At 40.7% G+C, this 12,178-nt stretch overlaps 1 protein-coding gene and 1 long non-coding RNA gene across 6 annotated transcripts; both read right to left on the reverse strand.

The window, feature by feature from the left end:
- Positions 1-619: 619 nt before the first annotated feature.
- Positions 620-6,361, reverse strand: LOC107078146 (uncharacterized). The gene is made up of 5 exons (XR_011189964.1): positions 6,106-6,361; positions 4,039-4,863; positions 1,919-2,443; positions 1,073-1,128; positions 620-709 (listed from the first exon to the last, which is right to left on the reverse strand). It is a non-coding gene; the product is annotated as an uncharacterized lncRNA (long non-coding RNA).
- A 719-nt stretch (positions 6,362-7,080) lies between these two features.
- On the reverse strand, positions 7,081-11,940 carry LOC107078145 (calcium-binding tyrosine phosphorylation-regulated protein-like). Of its 5 annotated transcripts, XM_015353822.2 has the most exons (8): positions 11,820-11,940; positions 11,514-11,548; positions 10,906-11,075; positions 10,763-10,816; positions 9,104-10,138; positions 7,995-8,579; positions 7,569-7,644; positions 7,081-7,182 (listed from the first exon to the last, which is right to left on the reverse strand). In XM_015353822.2, exons 3-7 carry the CDS (start codon positions 11,051-11,053, stop codon positions 7,607-7,609), a joined length of 1,860 nt encoding a protein of 619 aa, XP_015209308.2. In that variant the 5' UTR covers positions 11,054-11,075; positions 11,514-11,548; positions 11,820-11,940; the 3' UTR covers positions 7,081-7,182; positions 7,569-7,606. The 5 variants fall into 5 exon arrangements, with proteins under 5 accessions (XP_015209308.2, XP_015209309.2, XP_015209306.2 ...); XM_015353823.2 differs by lacking the exon at positions 11,514-11,548 and having other exon boundaries at positions 10,906-11,054; XM_015353820.2 differs by lacking the exon at positions 11,514-11,548.
- Between the last annotated feature and the right edge of the window lie 238 nt (positions 11,941-12,178).

Raw genomic sequence — 12,178 nt, forward strand, 5'->3', positions numbered from 1 at the left:
GCTGGAGCGAGGGCTGTGACTGGCTGGATACTCCAATGCCTAATTAAGAGTCAGTGATGAGTAGTGGAGGTGTGAGTGAGTGAAACGCAGAGAGAGGAACACAGAAATGTGACACAGATGCAGATGTCTCTGGCAGGTGAACATTGTGTGACCTGGTTCCCACTGTGAGACTGTCACTAAAAATGTGACAAATATCTAAGTGATGCACTGGCAGGGCTGCCATGATTATAGTTAATTTTCCAGGGAAGTTACACACCCATTGTTAACTAATCTCAACTACTGTATTGGAATAAATAAAGAATGGCATGGTAGTGCATTGCTGCCTCACAGGATTGGGGCCCTGGGTTTGGTTCCTGGGGTGCTATCTGTGTGGAACTTGTGTTCTTGTGTTTACATGGGTGTCCTGTAGGTGCTTCCCTCTTCATTCTCAACTTTTTGTGTCCCTTACCTCATGTCCCCACGTATTAGTGTTAGTTTGAAATTCACTTACGCTTCTGATACTGTTGGTTGGGTATTTTAGAAAAAAGACCAAGGGATGTTCAAAAATGCATAAAATAATCTTAACTAATCTTAGAGAGTTCTAACAACCTATATGCTATTAAATAACCAGTACTGTATGTTGTTTTGCAAGAACTGTTTATTTGCAAGTACAGGAAAAGAACGGTCTGCGAAAAACTGAAGTTTTTGGATGAGACAGCTTTGGATGACACTGAAATAAACAGAAGAGTAATTAGTCAAGGCAGTCAATGGTTCATATGTTAGTAAACAGGAGGTACATTGTAGTTAAGTAACAACTTGAACACCAATTTCCATGTAGAGCGATGATATGTTTTCAGTCGTAAAAGGTATGTTTATTTTATACATTCTAGCTTATGGAGACATGCTTTCCACAACCTTAAATGTTTTATTAACCTTCAGATAATCAATGACCAATATCTAACAGATGTGAGAATCATGTAATGAAAACAAGAACATTCACACTATCATAAGTGAAAAGTAATTACGTAAATATCTATTAATTGGATTAGTTTAATATTTATTTGCTTAAAACATAATAATAAGAAGAACTTACCATAACAGCAGCATACTATCCTGTCTTGTTAGGATTGCTATCATTTGTTGACTTCCCTATATTAAATTGAAATAAAAAAGTTTTCTTTCTCCAATAAGTTATCAAAGTGCAGAACTGTCTTTGATTTGTGTATTATCATGGATTTTACAAAAATGGAAGCTTAAGGAATTAATTTGTAGTTTAATTTCTATATGCATTCCAACACTTAAACACTTAAACGTTCTTTACTCTTGATTAAGTAAATAGAAAATTTTCCATATTCTGTTTCACAGAAAATGTGTTTTATAATGTACCTTTGCTCCCACCTAGTGGCAACATAAAAAATGTAACATTTGATGTTTTTGTTATTAACTAACCATGCTTTTGGGGCATGTAAACTACATTAATGTTACGTTAACAAAAACCAATCATGTAATGATTAAAAATTCTTGTTGTCAGTCGATTTGGTACTTATGTGTGCTTTTGTGTGATTCCATAATACATTGTGTTCTGTTTAATGAACTGTTTCAATAATATTAAAATGTCTGGATATGTGTATGTTATTTTAGAGGAATTAACATCAAAGAGACAGAACAATTAAAGTTTTAAGAAATGACATTAATGCTGACAAAACAATGAGCTTTTCTTCAGTAGTATAGAAATCGTTTCCAAGATTGTTTAAAATAGTTTAAATATTGTTTTGGTGGGTTTCATTTTACACAAGTACAAGCTAGAATAATATTTTTTCGGCAATTAAGCACTTTGTCTTGACAAAGAGAAAAGATAAGCATCAAATCTGCAGTATTGGACTGTAGCTACCAATATTAATGAAAGAGAAAATCTAAGGAAATACTGTATCTTTCTTACCTGGAAGGAGGCTCGTTACTCTGGCCATGTTTGAACCTTCCACACCGGCAGAGCCGCTATGCGAGTCAGCAGGAGAAGAGCTTGGCAAAGTGTTGGCTGGGGAATAGATTTGATTGACTTGATCGGAAACAACAGGAATGGGTGCTGGGTGAGGTTTCTGCCGGTCTAACGGATTGATGACAATAAATTGCTGGCCAGACATTCGACTCTGGACAGGCACGAACGAGGACATGGCAGGCTGCATGACCATGTTGGATTGTGTAACCAGCTGAGGATGGTGACATGGGATTATGGCACTGGTGGAGTACAGCTGACCCACGCTCTGGACTGCAGGTGGGCTTGGGCTCAGCAGCGGGCCAAACTGAGGTACTGTGACACAGCTCAGAGGCTGCTGGGAGTAAACCGGAGTGTTTAACTCAGGTGTTCTGAGATCTGACAGGCGATAGAGCTTCCATACTGGAGCTGGCGGGTTTTCGTGACCCATCCAGGCATCTGGGATGCTGCCTGACATTGCAGTCGGCAAATCTGTGGGAGAAACAAATTGAAAGTTACTTTATTACAGCTTGGCGGCACCGTTGCGCAGTTGCTAGCATCGGTGCCTTGCAGCATTGGTGCCCTGTGTTCAGTTATTGGGTTACCATCTGTGTGGAGTTTGTACTGGATGTTCTGCCAGCATTCATGTGGGATTCCTCTGGGTGCTCTGGTTTCAGTCCATAGTCCAAAGACATACTGGGAGGTTAACTGGCTTCAGGGAAAACCCTGGTGTGAGTGTGTTTTTGTGTCTGTGTCTGTGTGCCCTGGGATGGTGTCCCGTCTAGGATGTATACTGCATTGTGCCTGTTGCTTCTCAGCACAGCCTGTGGACCACTGTGAGCCTGAATTGGATAAGCATTTATTGAAAGTGTTGGTGAGGATGGTGATTATTACAGCTGCTTATTTCTCATTTAGGAACGCTTCATGTACCTCTAGGTGAACAGACTTTCATCTTAAATTATCAGCTTGATAATCAGGCTATTTACCTAAAAATGCAGTTTTGGAAAAGTAGGCAGGATACATCTAGACTTTATAAAAAGCAGAGCACAGTCTGCTTCATTGTAACCGGTCGGTGAATGTAGACTAAAGCTACAGTACCTTTGTCACCAATAAGGACTTTGCTAATTAAGTATAATCTTGTCATCAAACTGACAGACAGAAGTGACAATTCTATGAACTGCTCCTGAAGTACAGGAACTCAAGAAATGACTAATTATCTCACAGGTAATACCTGCAGGGCTCCCTGCAGTAGCTATAATGCTTCAATTACTGTTGCCCCCTCTTGCGAACCACATACTGATGCAGTATTTTGCAGTATAATTAATAATAACACTGAATATTTGAATTGATTAAACCTTACTGTTTGAAGTGCAATATAAGATATAGCACTTTCTCAACACAAGAAACTATGTAAAATTCAGAAAATAATTTTAAACTGATAGATTTCAGGCTGTTAGGGATGAATAGTTTCCTGTTAAAGAATATTAATTACCTTTTTGAGAGCAAGCTATGAAGGCAACTGTAATCTATTAAAAAAAATAGAATATGATAATAGTAATTTAAGTGTTTTCTATTTCAGGGGCTGCCAGCCATGGTTATAGAATCATGATCTCACAGGATTAATAGGTCACTATTACATCACCAGTTTTTAAACCTTTGGAAACCACTTTACTTTCGACCACAAGTACATAATTTGTTCAGGAATGTAATTTAAGGATTGTTTAAAATATAACCAACACCCTGTAGCTTTCGAGGCTCATAGACCATTTCTGATTTACATTAATCAATTAACTTAATAAATTGGTAACAGCTCACACACTGAATTCCAGTTTTTCACAAATCAACGATTCAATGACAGTCTATAAGATTGTGCTGGACTGTGACTGTCCATTTATATGGCACCCCTTGAGCAGTTGGGGTTAAGGGCCTTTGCTCAGGGGCCCAACAGAGTAGGATTCCTCTGCCAGCCATGGGATATGAACCAGCAACCTTCCAGCCATAGGTGCAGATCCTTAGTCACAGAGCCACCACTGATGAGGGTGGCTGCTCCTACACTATTGCATTTAAGAGAGAAAACAATGTCTAACCTGGCTCTTTTTTCACAGCCTGTTCTGTTCCTGGTGATGGTGGCTCTTCTTTAGCAGTGTCAACAGGGACAGGTCTGACCTCAGCAGGGATATAGGATAGTATTCCTGGCCTTGGGCTTGACATGGATGTTGGCGGTAAATGTTTTATCACAAAGCTGACGACAGGCTCAGGCTTGGCAGGCAGTGTTTCCATAGCTACAGTGGGCACTTCCTGTCCAGCAGCTGTAGTAACAATGCTTGCAGTCTCCTGGGGTGACATGTTTTTGGGGGTCTGAACCTCAAAAAAGATGTTTGCTGCTTGCTCAGTTGTTAATGGACGAGCCATTGATTCCATAACCACAAAGGATTCTTCTTTCCCCTGATCTGGAACAACTTTTTGCAAAATGACCGTTCCAGAGTGGTCAATTTTCATCTTAATCATGTGATGAGGAGACTGTGCTTTGACATTTGTCAGAGGGGCAGGAGGTGCAGTGATAGCAACTGACTCTGGATCTGAGGACTTTTCAGCACTGCAGGGGGCTGTAGCAGATTCTCCTGGAGTCTTGGATGCAGTATCTTGCTTAGCTTGAAGTGAAGGAAAACGTCCTCTAAAGATGCTGGAGATGTGCGGTTTCTGAAAATGTTTTATCAAACTTGAGAAGGGTTTTGGGGATGGCTCTTGCTTTGAAAGTGTACCTTCTTTTACTGCTGGTGGTTGGTTGTGTGCACATGGTGTTTCATCAGGTTTCCGGGGGGCATCTGGTTGTGTACCATCTGGTTTAGCAGAAGCCTGTGTTGTTTTCTTGTCTTTGTCCTTGTAACCCACTGCAACAGACACCTCCCCACCTAAAAACATGAAAGAAAAAAATCCATTCAAACCAAATAAAAAGTAACATGTTCATTAATTTCATCTTAACACCTGAGTCTCAAAGAAGCCCATTTTGTGTTCACAGATCACAGGGGGTGGGCCAGCTTTTTTTCTCCACTGACTTTGTGGAAACCTTTGCAATCCAGAGTACCCTCTGAATTTAAGATTTTCATTCATACTGTAAGTGGTTGTAGTACTTTGTATTGGATGAAGTGCAAATTCAATTTAATAGGATATTTTCTCAGATGGAAAGCAATTATATCATATAAACAACATTTTTGCTCTGTAAAAATGTTGTTCTTAACTGTCTGCCTCATTTTTACAACAGCACATAATCAATAATCAATCAATTTGTTTTCAATCTTGGGTGCTTGTCATTACTTAAATCAAATAATTTGCTCTCATCCATGTCCAGTTCAGCTTTTGTTGATTAAAGAAAAACACATTCTGTAACACAAAGCAGGGGTTGGTATATAACTTACATTTCACTTTTTTTTGCATGTTTCATATTTTGTACTTGGGATTCTTTTTGTTTCTAACAACTACTGTCATGTTTTTCTAACAAAATAGTTTTCTAGAGCAAATTAGTGATGTTTATTTTCATGTCTTCTTTTTTACATTTGCATCTCTATGCCTGTTAAGTTTTAGTGCCTTATCGACTTGATTCTGTTTAATAAGAGCCCGATGTGTTTGTGGTGTGGAGGTTTAGACAGCTGCCACGTGCAGAATGTGAGGTGTCTTAGATTTCTAGATTATTGATATACTATACTTAGCTTTTATCATGGTTGGTAAAAAAAAACAATGTTCTGTAAAGCACTTTTGAAAGTGTCAGTGGTGTAGCTTGAAATTATTTTAAAAAGGAAACGTCCAATATTCCCAACACAAGCAACTTTCCATAAAAGAGGATGTTTTATTTTAGACATTTACAGTAATGTCAAAGTTCAGAAAAATGTTCCAGTCAATTACATTATTATTATTATGAACACTTCAAACTTTTGAAAACACTACAAATACTGTGTTTACAATTTGAAAGGTCCAAAAAAGATAGAAAATGAATAAGGTACATAATTTGGTCTGTTCATTACATTTGAATTAACCAAATTTGATAAAAAATTTTACAACACTAGATTACAAACAAGGTGGAAGTCATTCAGTCCATGTTGCTTGTCTGTTAAAAGTGTACATGCTGTACAGTTATTTTTATTAACAAAGCAACTTACCACATAAGTTTGGACTACAGCAGCTCATTGCTGGTTTTTCAGTTTACAAGCAAAAATCTCCTATGGGTTTTCAAATCTTAGCTGTCCAGACAATTACATTGAAGACTGAGTCTCCAGTAGGGCATCAAACTACTGGAGGTCTTCCAGTACAGCGCAGAGCCTATCTCAGCCTCATAATTTGTCTTTTAAAACACAGTTGAAATAAGTAAATTAATTAACTGTTTTTGAGTCCAACAGTTATTTATTGAAAATTCCACTGGTTGCCCTAGATACTGTTGCTATGTTAGCAACATTCTAGTCTGTCAAATATAAGGATTTTACACTTTTTTAAACATAAATGATTATATTTACAAACACAACAATTTGCTGTGAGGGTTGGGAAGCCTGTCAGAAAATTGAATCAGGGAAATCGAATGTCATGGAACCTACAGACTCTTGTTGTGTATTTTATAATATTGGAATATTAGAAGAAAATTTATTAAAAAAATGACCACTTGTCTGCAGTACAGAAAAAGGGCTCAGTTGTTAAACATTATGGATTTCATAACAAAAGAAACATGATAATCTACACTTTTTATTTCATGGGGTTATTTTAATTTGCAAACAATTAAAGGAATGGTTGTTAATTTCTAGGTGCAGGATTTGTGCTGTGTATGAAAGGGTTTTTGGAAAGTTCTGTGCATGCTGAGGAAGAGACAGAACCCTGTTGTGTGAAATGTTTGTAGAGAGAGCAACTGGAAGATAGAAAATACAGTGTCAAATACTGTGAGGTATAAAAAACTACTTTGAAAGGCTCATGTTCTGAGCTTTGCAGGAGAATATACATTTAGCATCTCTCTTTTCAATACTTCACTGAGCTGAGCTGTGACCTTTGTATCTCTATACCAGATATAGGACTTTGAAAGCTATATTTGAAGATATCAGTGGACTCCATTACAGTACAAGGGCAAGAAACAATACAAAACAGGCAAAAAGCAAGTTGCATAACATCGGTTTATTGTTGCTTAGAAAGATAAGAGGCAGAATCACAAAACCTTCTGTCTTTCAGTTGCAAAACAAAACGCCAGCCTTCATAACCTAAAAAGAAAGAGACTGAAGATAATATTGTAATATATAAAGGCTTTCAATAATCCTCCAAGGGCTAACAAAGGTTTCAGAGACTGCTGGCACCTTTTGACTTAATTTTACACACTGGCTTTTTAAATCCATATTGTTGATGTATTTATGCTATTGTGATTCACGTTATGCATAAAAATGGCACAGTTTAGACCTTTCAACTACTGTATGTTCTATGAATAAATACATTATATGTAAATATAATGATTTAAACCTTTCCTATGACTATTCCTGATTATCCAGACTGATTCTGCTTTTTTGGTTTTGCTGCATTATACCTGTCACATTCCACACCCTGATAAAGACTGCAAAGGAGGAATGAATAAAGTCCCTTTTAAAATCCTTACCACGCTGGCTTTGCAAGAACTAAGCAAGGAGAGCTGTTTTACCCCGTGAGTGTGGGGCAGTAATTCAGGAGTAAGCCTGTTTAGAGAAAAAAAAAAAGTTATCCCTTCTGTAAAGAAAAAAACAATCTTTCTCTGCATTGTTTTCGGAGCCCTTTGGTAAAGTCTGATAAAACCAGTGCATTTTCATAAAGCAGTATATAATGAGCTCAGGGCAGGACATTTAAATCAGTGAACTTAAATAACATACATTATCTTTTGCAAGTAACGTAGTATAAACTGCTTCCAGTTACCCAGTGCCTTTACCAATTTCTCTATACTTTTTTCAGCGCAAGGTGACATCTTGCAGTAAAAAACACATGATTTTCCACCCAGGAGTGGGTGTTCCTAGCGAGCTAGGGGGGGGTGTTTCATTGGGAGTCAAATCACCTGCGGGCGGCGTGTGTCTTGGCTCTGCCAGCACCTCCGGGGTCACCTGCAGGAGCTGCCCCAGCTGGCCAGGGGGGCTGCCGGCCGCCGCTGGTGTCTGGGCTGCTTCACCCAGGGGGCTGAGCCGCAGCCCCTGGGGGTGGGCACACTCCTGAGCCAGCAGCTGGCACGACAAGGGAGCCGTCTTGAGGTCCTGGGGAGCAGGGGGGCTGATCACGAGATAGTGCGGTGGGGGCACCTGAGGGAAGGGTGCCTGAAAGAAGGTGTTTCCTGCATAGTGCTGGTCAGCCACATGGTGGGAGCAAAGTCCATGCAAGGCTGGAAAGGTTGTTGTCACGTAGGGGGCGCTGTGCTGCTGCCCAAATCCCGGATACAGAGGAAGACCAGGCTGTTCAGCTATCAGCACGTGGTCAGGACCACACTGTATGACCGAGGGAGGGGTGTGATACGGGACCACGGATGGCACCCCACCCCGTGCCTCAGGGCCCGTGAGGACACAAAGGGCCCCCAGGGCCCCGAAGACACCTTCCGGTCCAGCCTCAGCAGCCTCGCTCACGGGCGTGGCTCCCGCAACTCTACGCTGATCTTGGGAAAGAAGAGCAGACAGCAGAAATGAGCGGAAGACTGCAGCTCTGAAGAGGCTCAAGACAGGATTTCAAAAGACCGTACTCAACATCGTAATCTAGTCTCGACATGCCTGCAAGGGACTAAAAGATGAGTAATCAGATTAGATTGTTAATCTGAAGACACACAATTGTATCCCTGCATGCATGGTGTCTGCCTACTTCTTTAAGAAACAAATGTTTCTGCACTACTCGTTCTCAATGTGACATTATTTGAAAGGGTGACAAAGTGTACAGTCATTCCAAAATAATAAAGTTAAACTGAAGATCATCTCTGTGTTTGTAGGGTGATGGGTGATTTAAAAAATCCCTTTAAACCCTTTATGTCATAAATGTGAATTATTCTTTTTTTTTTTTTACAAAAGCAGGTGCAAAAAACAAATTAAACTAAATAAAACAACATGCCAGGCAGTACTCTCTGAGAGCCTCAATTTGTTTTGTCAATTAGCTGAATACATATTGGTTAAGTAACTACTGTAGCCTTACCAGGTGTCCTTGTACATTCAGGAGTGGGCTCAGTATGTAGTGACCTTGAAGCCAAATTGGGGATTATTAAAGCTTCTGTTTTACCAATGTATGGTTTATCCAAAGACGGTCCACAAAGTCCAATGTTGACTGGCTCAGCAAAAGTGGTGCTTTCATGTGCAAATGTCTGAGTAGAAGCATCGCTAACGGACAGAGGTCTTCGGTAAGGTTTTGGAACTGTTTGTACTCTAGGATGGGATTCTCCTGTCCCCAGTGGGGATTCTGTGCTAAGCTCATCAGAAACTGAGTGTTTCTTCAGAATGGCCTTATCGTCCCGCCAGCAAGCGTCTTCAGGCTGTTCAACAGGTGGCAGTGTTACCACGTTCTCCAACACAGAGGCAAGTTGGTAACTGATCATATCCAAAGGAAATTCTTCCAGTGGTAAAGAGGTGCTTTCCAATGGTTCCACCTCTGGGGTGCATTCCCATTCAATTGGCTTTTCTTCATCCGCTGGCGCTGGCGGTGGGGTGGCAGAGAGCGTGGATAAGGAAGGCTTTTTCGCTTCTTCAATTTCTGACGGATTTCTATGGAATACTATTGTCTCAGGAACGTTCTCGGATTGCACCACGATCACATACTCACAAGGAACAGAAGGGGTTTTGATCAACACTGTATTTGAAGTGATATCAAACTGGCTTGATGGCACTCTCTCAAACAAAGCCGAATTAATTTCCTGACAAGGAATCTGATCCTGGAGCAAGATTTCAGCATCTGGAGAGGCAGTGCTGATATAGGACTTTCGCCGGAAAATGACCACCTCTGGCTCTTGATCATGATCAGTCTTGGGCTCGGAAACGGGCTGTTCTTGGCTTCCGGTCACTGGGAAGGGAGCACTGCTTTTTGTTAGAGTGGAAGACTCATAGTAAACACGAGTTATCTCATGGGACCCCACCGGTCCTACTGCTGGTGGAGATGGGATGCATGCCTCCCTTAGCACTGTGTCAGTGATCCCTGGGGTGCACAGCTCTCTCGTGTCTTGGCCTGATATTTGTCCAACTGAAAACATTACAGAAAGAGTTCTCCTTTTAAATGTAAACAGAATAGTTATTTAATACTAAGGCTAGACATTATGTATTTTAATTTTAGAAACAGAAAATAAAGGACAGCAGTGGGCACAAGTCATTTTCTGTTTTCTTCATAAAATGTTTGCTTGCCTCTTCCTTAGTAGAAACTCACAGTTAAAAGCTTTGATAAAATGAACAGATGTACAAATGTGAGCAAATTCTATTTAAATACCCTTATTTATTTGCTTGTTTAATTTTAACCAATACAGACAGTGTAAAAAACACTGCAATTGAAGAACTAGAGTATTTATGTCATTTTCAAATATCATGGTTTCTTGATGTTTATATCAGTCATTCTGCAACACTAGAAATTATTGACAGAACTGAAACTTAGCAAATAAAATGTTAACCTGGTCTTTACAGCACAACAGCACCAATGTTAGCCAAATAAATGAGAAAACAATGTAAAACTCAATTAGATAATGCACACATTTTATTACTCTATTCATAGACTCTTGATCTTAGACTCTTGAGATTAGGTCTAAATGAGCTATATAATACTTAAAAGGTGCCACACTAACTCAGAATATGTCCAAAAACTCGATGTTTAATGTACCTTTGGCTGCCTGGGACTGCTTTACAAGGTCCTTAATGTCAAGGGAAGGGTTTTCTGAAAAAAAGACGAATAAAAGCACCCATTAAAAGAAACACCCTGGCACTAGGGAAACATGCCGTGCACATACAGTAGCAGAGACTCACCAGCCCTGAAGCGGAGCAGCTCGGCGAAATAAGAGCCGGAGAACTGAGAGATGTTCTCCGGCTGGTGGCTCACCACTGCTCTGCTCAGCCCCTCCAGCAGAGTCCTCAGGCCGGGGGGCACAACCAGCTTAGGGGGACATCTGTACATCCTGCAGCACAGTTGAGACTTCCTTTGGGTGAAACACGGCCACTTACACCATGGAGCTGATTGCTAAATGCTTGTGAACAGCAATTGACAGGACACTTGAATTGCATCATGAACAACATTAGTTCAGGCGGAGAGGTTGGCAAAATGCAGAGACATACTGTATAAACGTAATTTCTATCACAACTGTTACCGTTAACAAATATACAGTAGATCTAAACCCGTGTCGATTTCAAGTAATTGTGTGTATTGTAACGCAACGGTGCTCAGGCGGGCGCCCTTGCCGCATTAGGTCGGCCCCCCCACCGTCGGGGGCTCGAACCCGGGACTCCCGCGTCACTCAACAGGGACCCAGCCCGGTGAGCCAAAGAAAGATCTCTCTACAGCCCAGTAGCTGTAGTCCTGCTATCACAGGGAAGGGCGGCGACGTCACCGCTCTGGTAAACCGGCTCATACACAGTACCTGTCAGCCGTAAGCGGTACAGTATATTCTTACTTCTGAAGAAAAAAAAAGTGGTTGTTAAGGAGAATATTCATATTTTTGTGGCGTCTGTGAAAACGTTCATTTTCCCAAATCTTCCTGCCGCCTAGGTGGAGCCAGTTCGGAGTGCACGGAGTAACATTTGCTATTCTAAAAAGCAGCCGGCGGTGGTAAAACAGGTGTTTTAGTCTTCACCCCCCTTGTGAGGGCGGAGCCGCTGCAAATCCTTTTATTTCACAGTAGAAACTACAATGAACGCGTTTCATTTCCGCAGCTTTCTGTACTCACCCGGGCCAAGTTTACAATGTATGCGTAAATCCTCCGAGATGCTCTTTAATGATCACTTCAATGAACATTAACATGGCAAATACATACCGGCAGCAGGATAAATATGCGCACTTGTGAGCTACCTGTTGACCCCACATATTATTCATCCGTCACAATCACGGGGGTGGCTGGGTGATGACTGCGCTCAGACACGCATAATCATACGTGATGTAAACAAACAAGGTTTGATGTGTGAAATAGTTTTAAAATGAGCTTTTTTCGTGGGATGATAACCCGTAAACTGTACGACACGCTGTCCTGCTACGGTTAATTTTGCACTCCTTGCTTAAGCGCTACAAGTGACAATATTTTCCCATTTT

Source organism: Lepisosteus oculatus, chromosome 6 (assembly GCF_040954835.1).
Source record: "Lepisosteus oculatus isolate fLepOcu1 chromosome 6, fLepOcu1.hap2, whole genome shotgun sequence".
Lineage (NCBI taxonomy): Eukaryota > Metazoa > Chordata > Actinopteri > Semionotiformes > Lepisosteidae > Lepisosteus > Lepisosteus oculatus.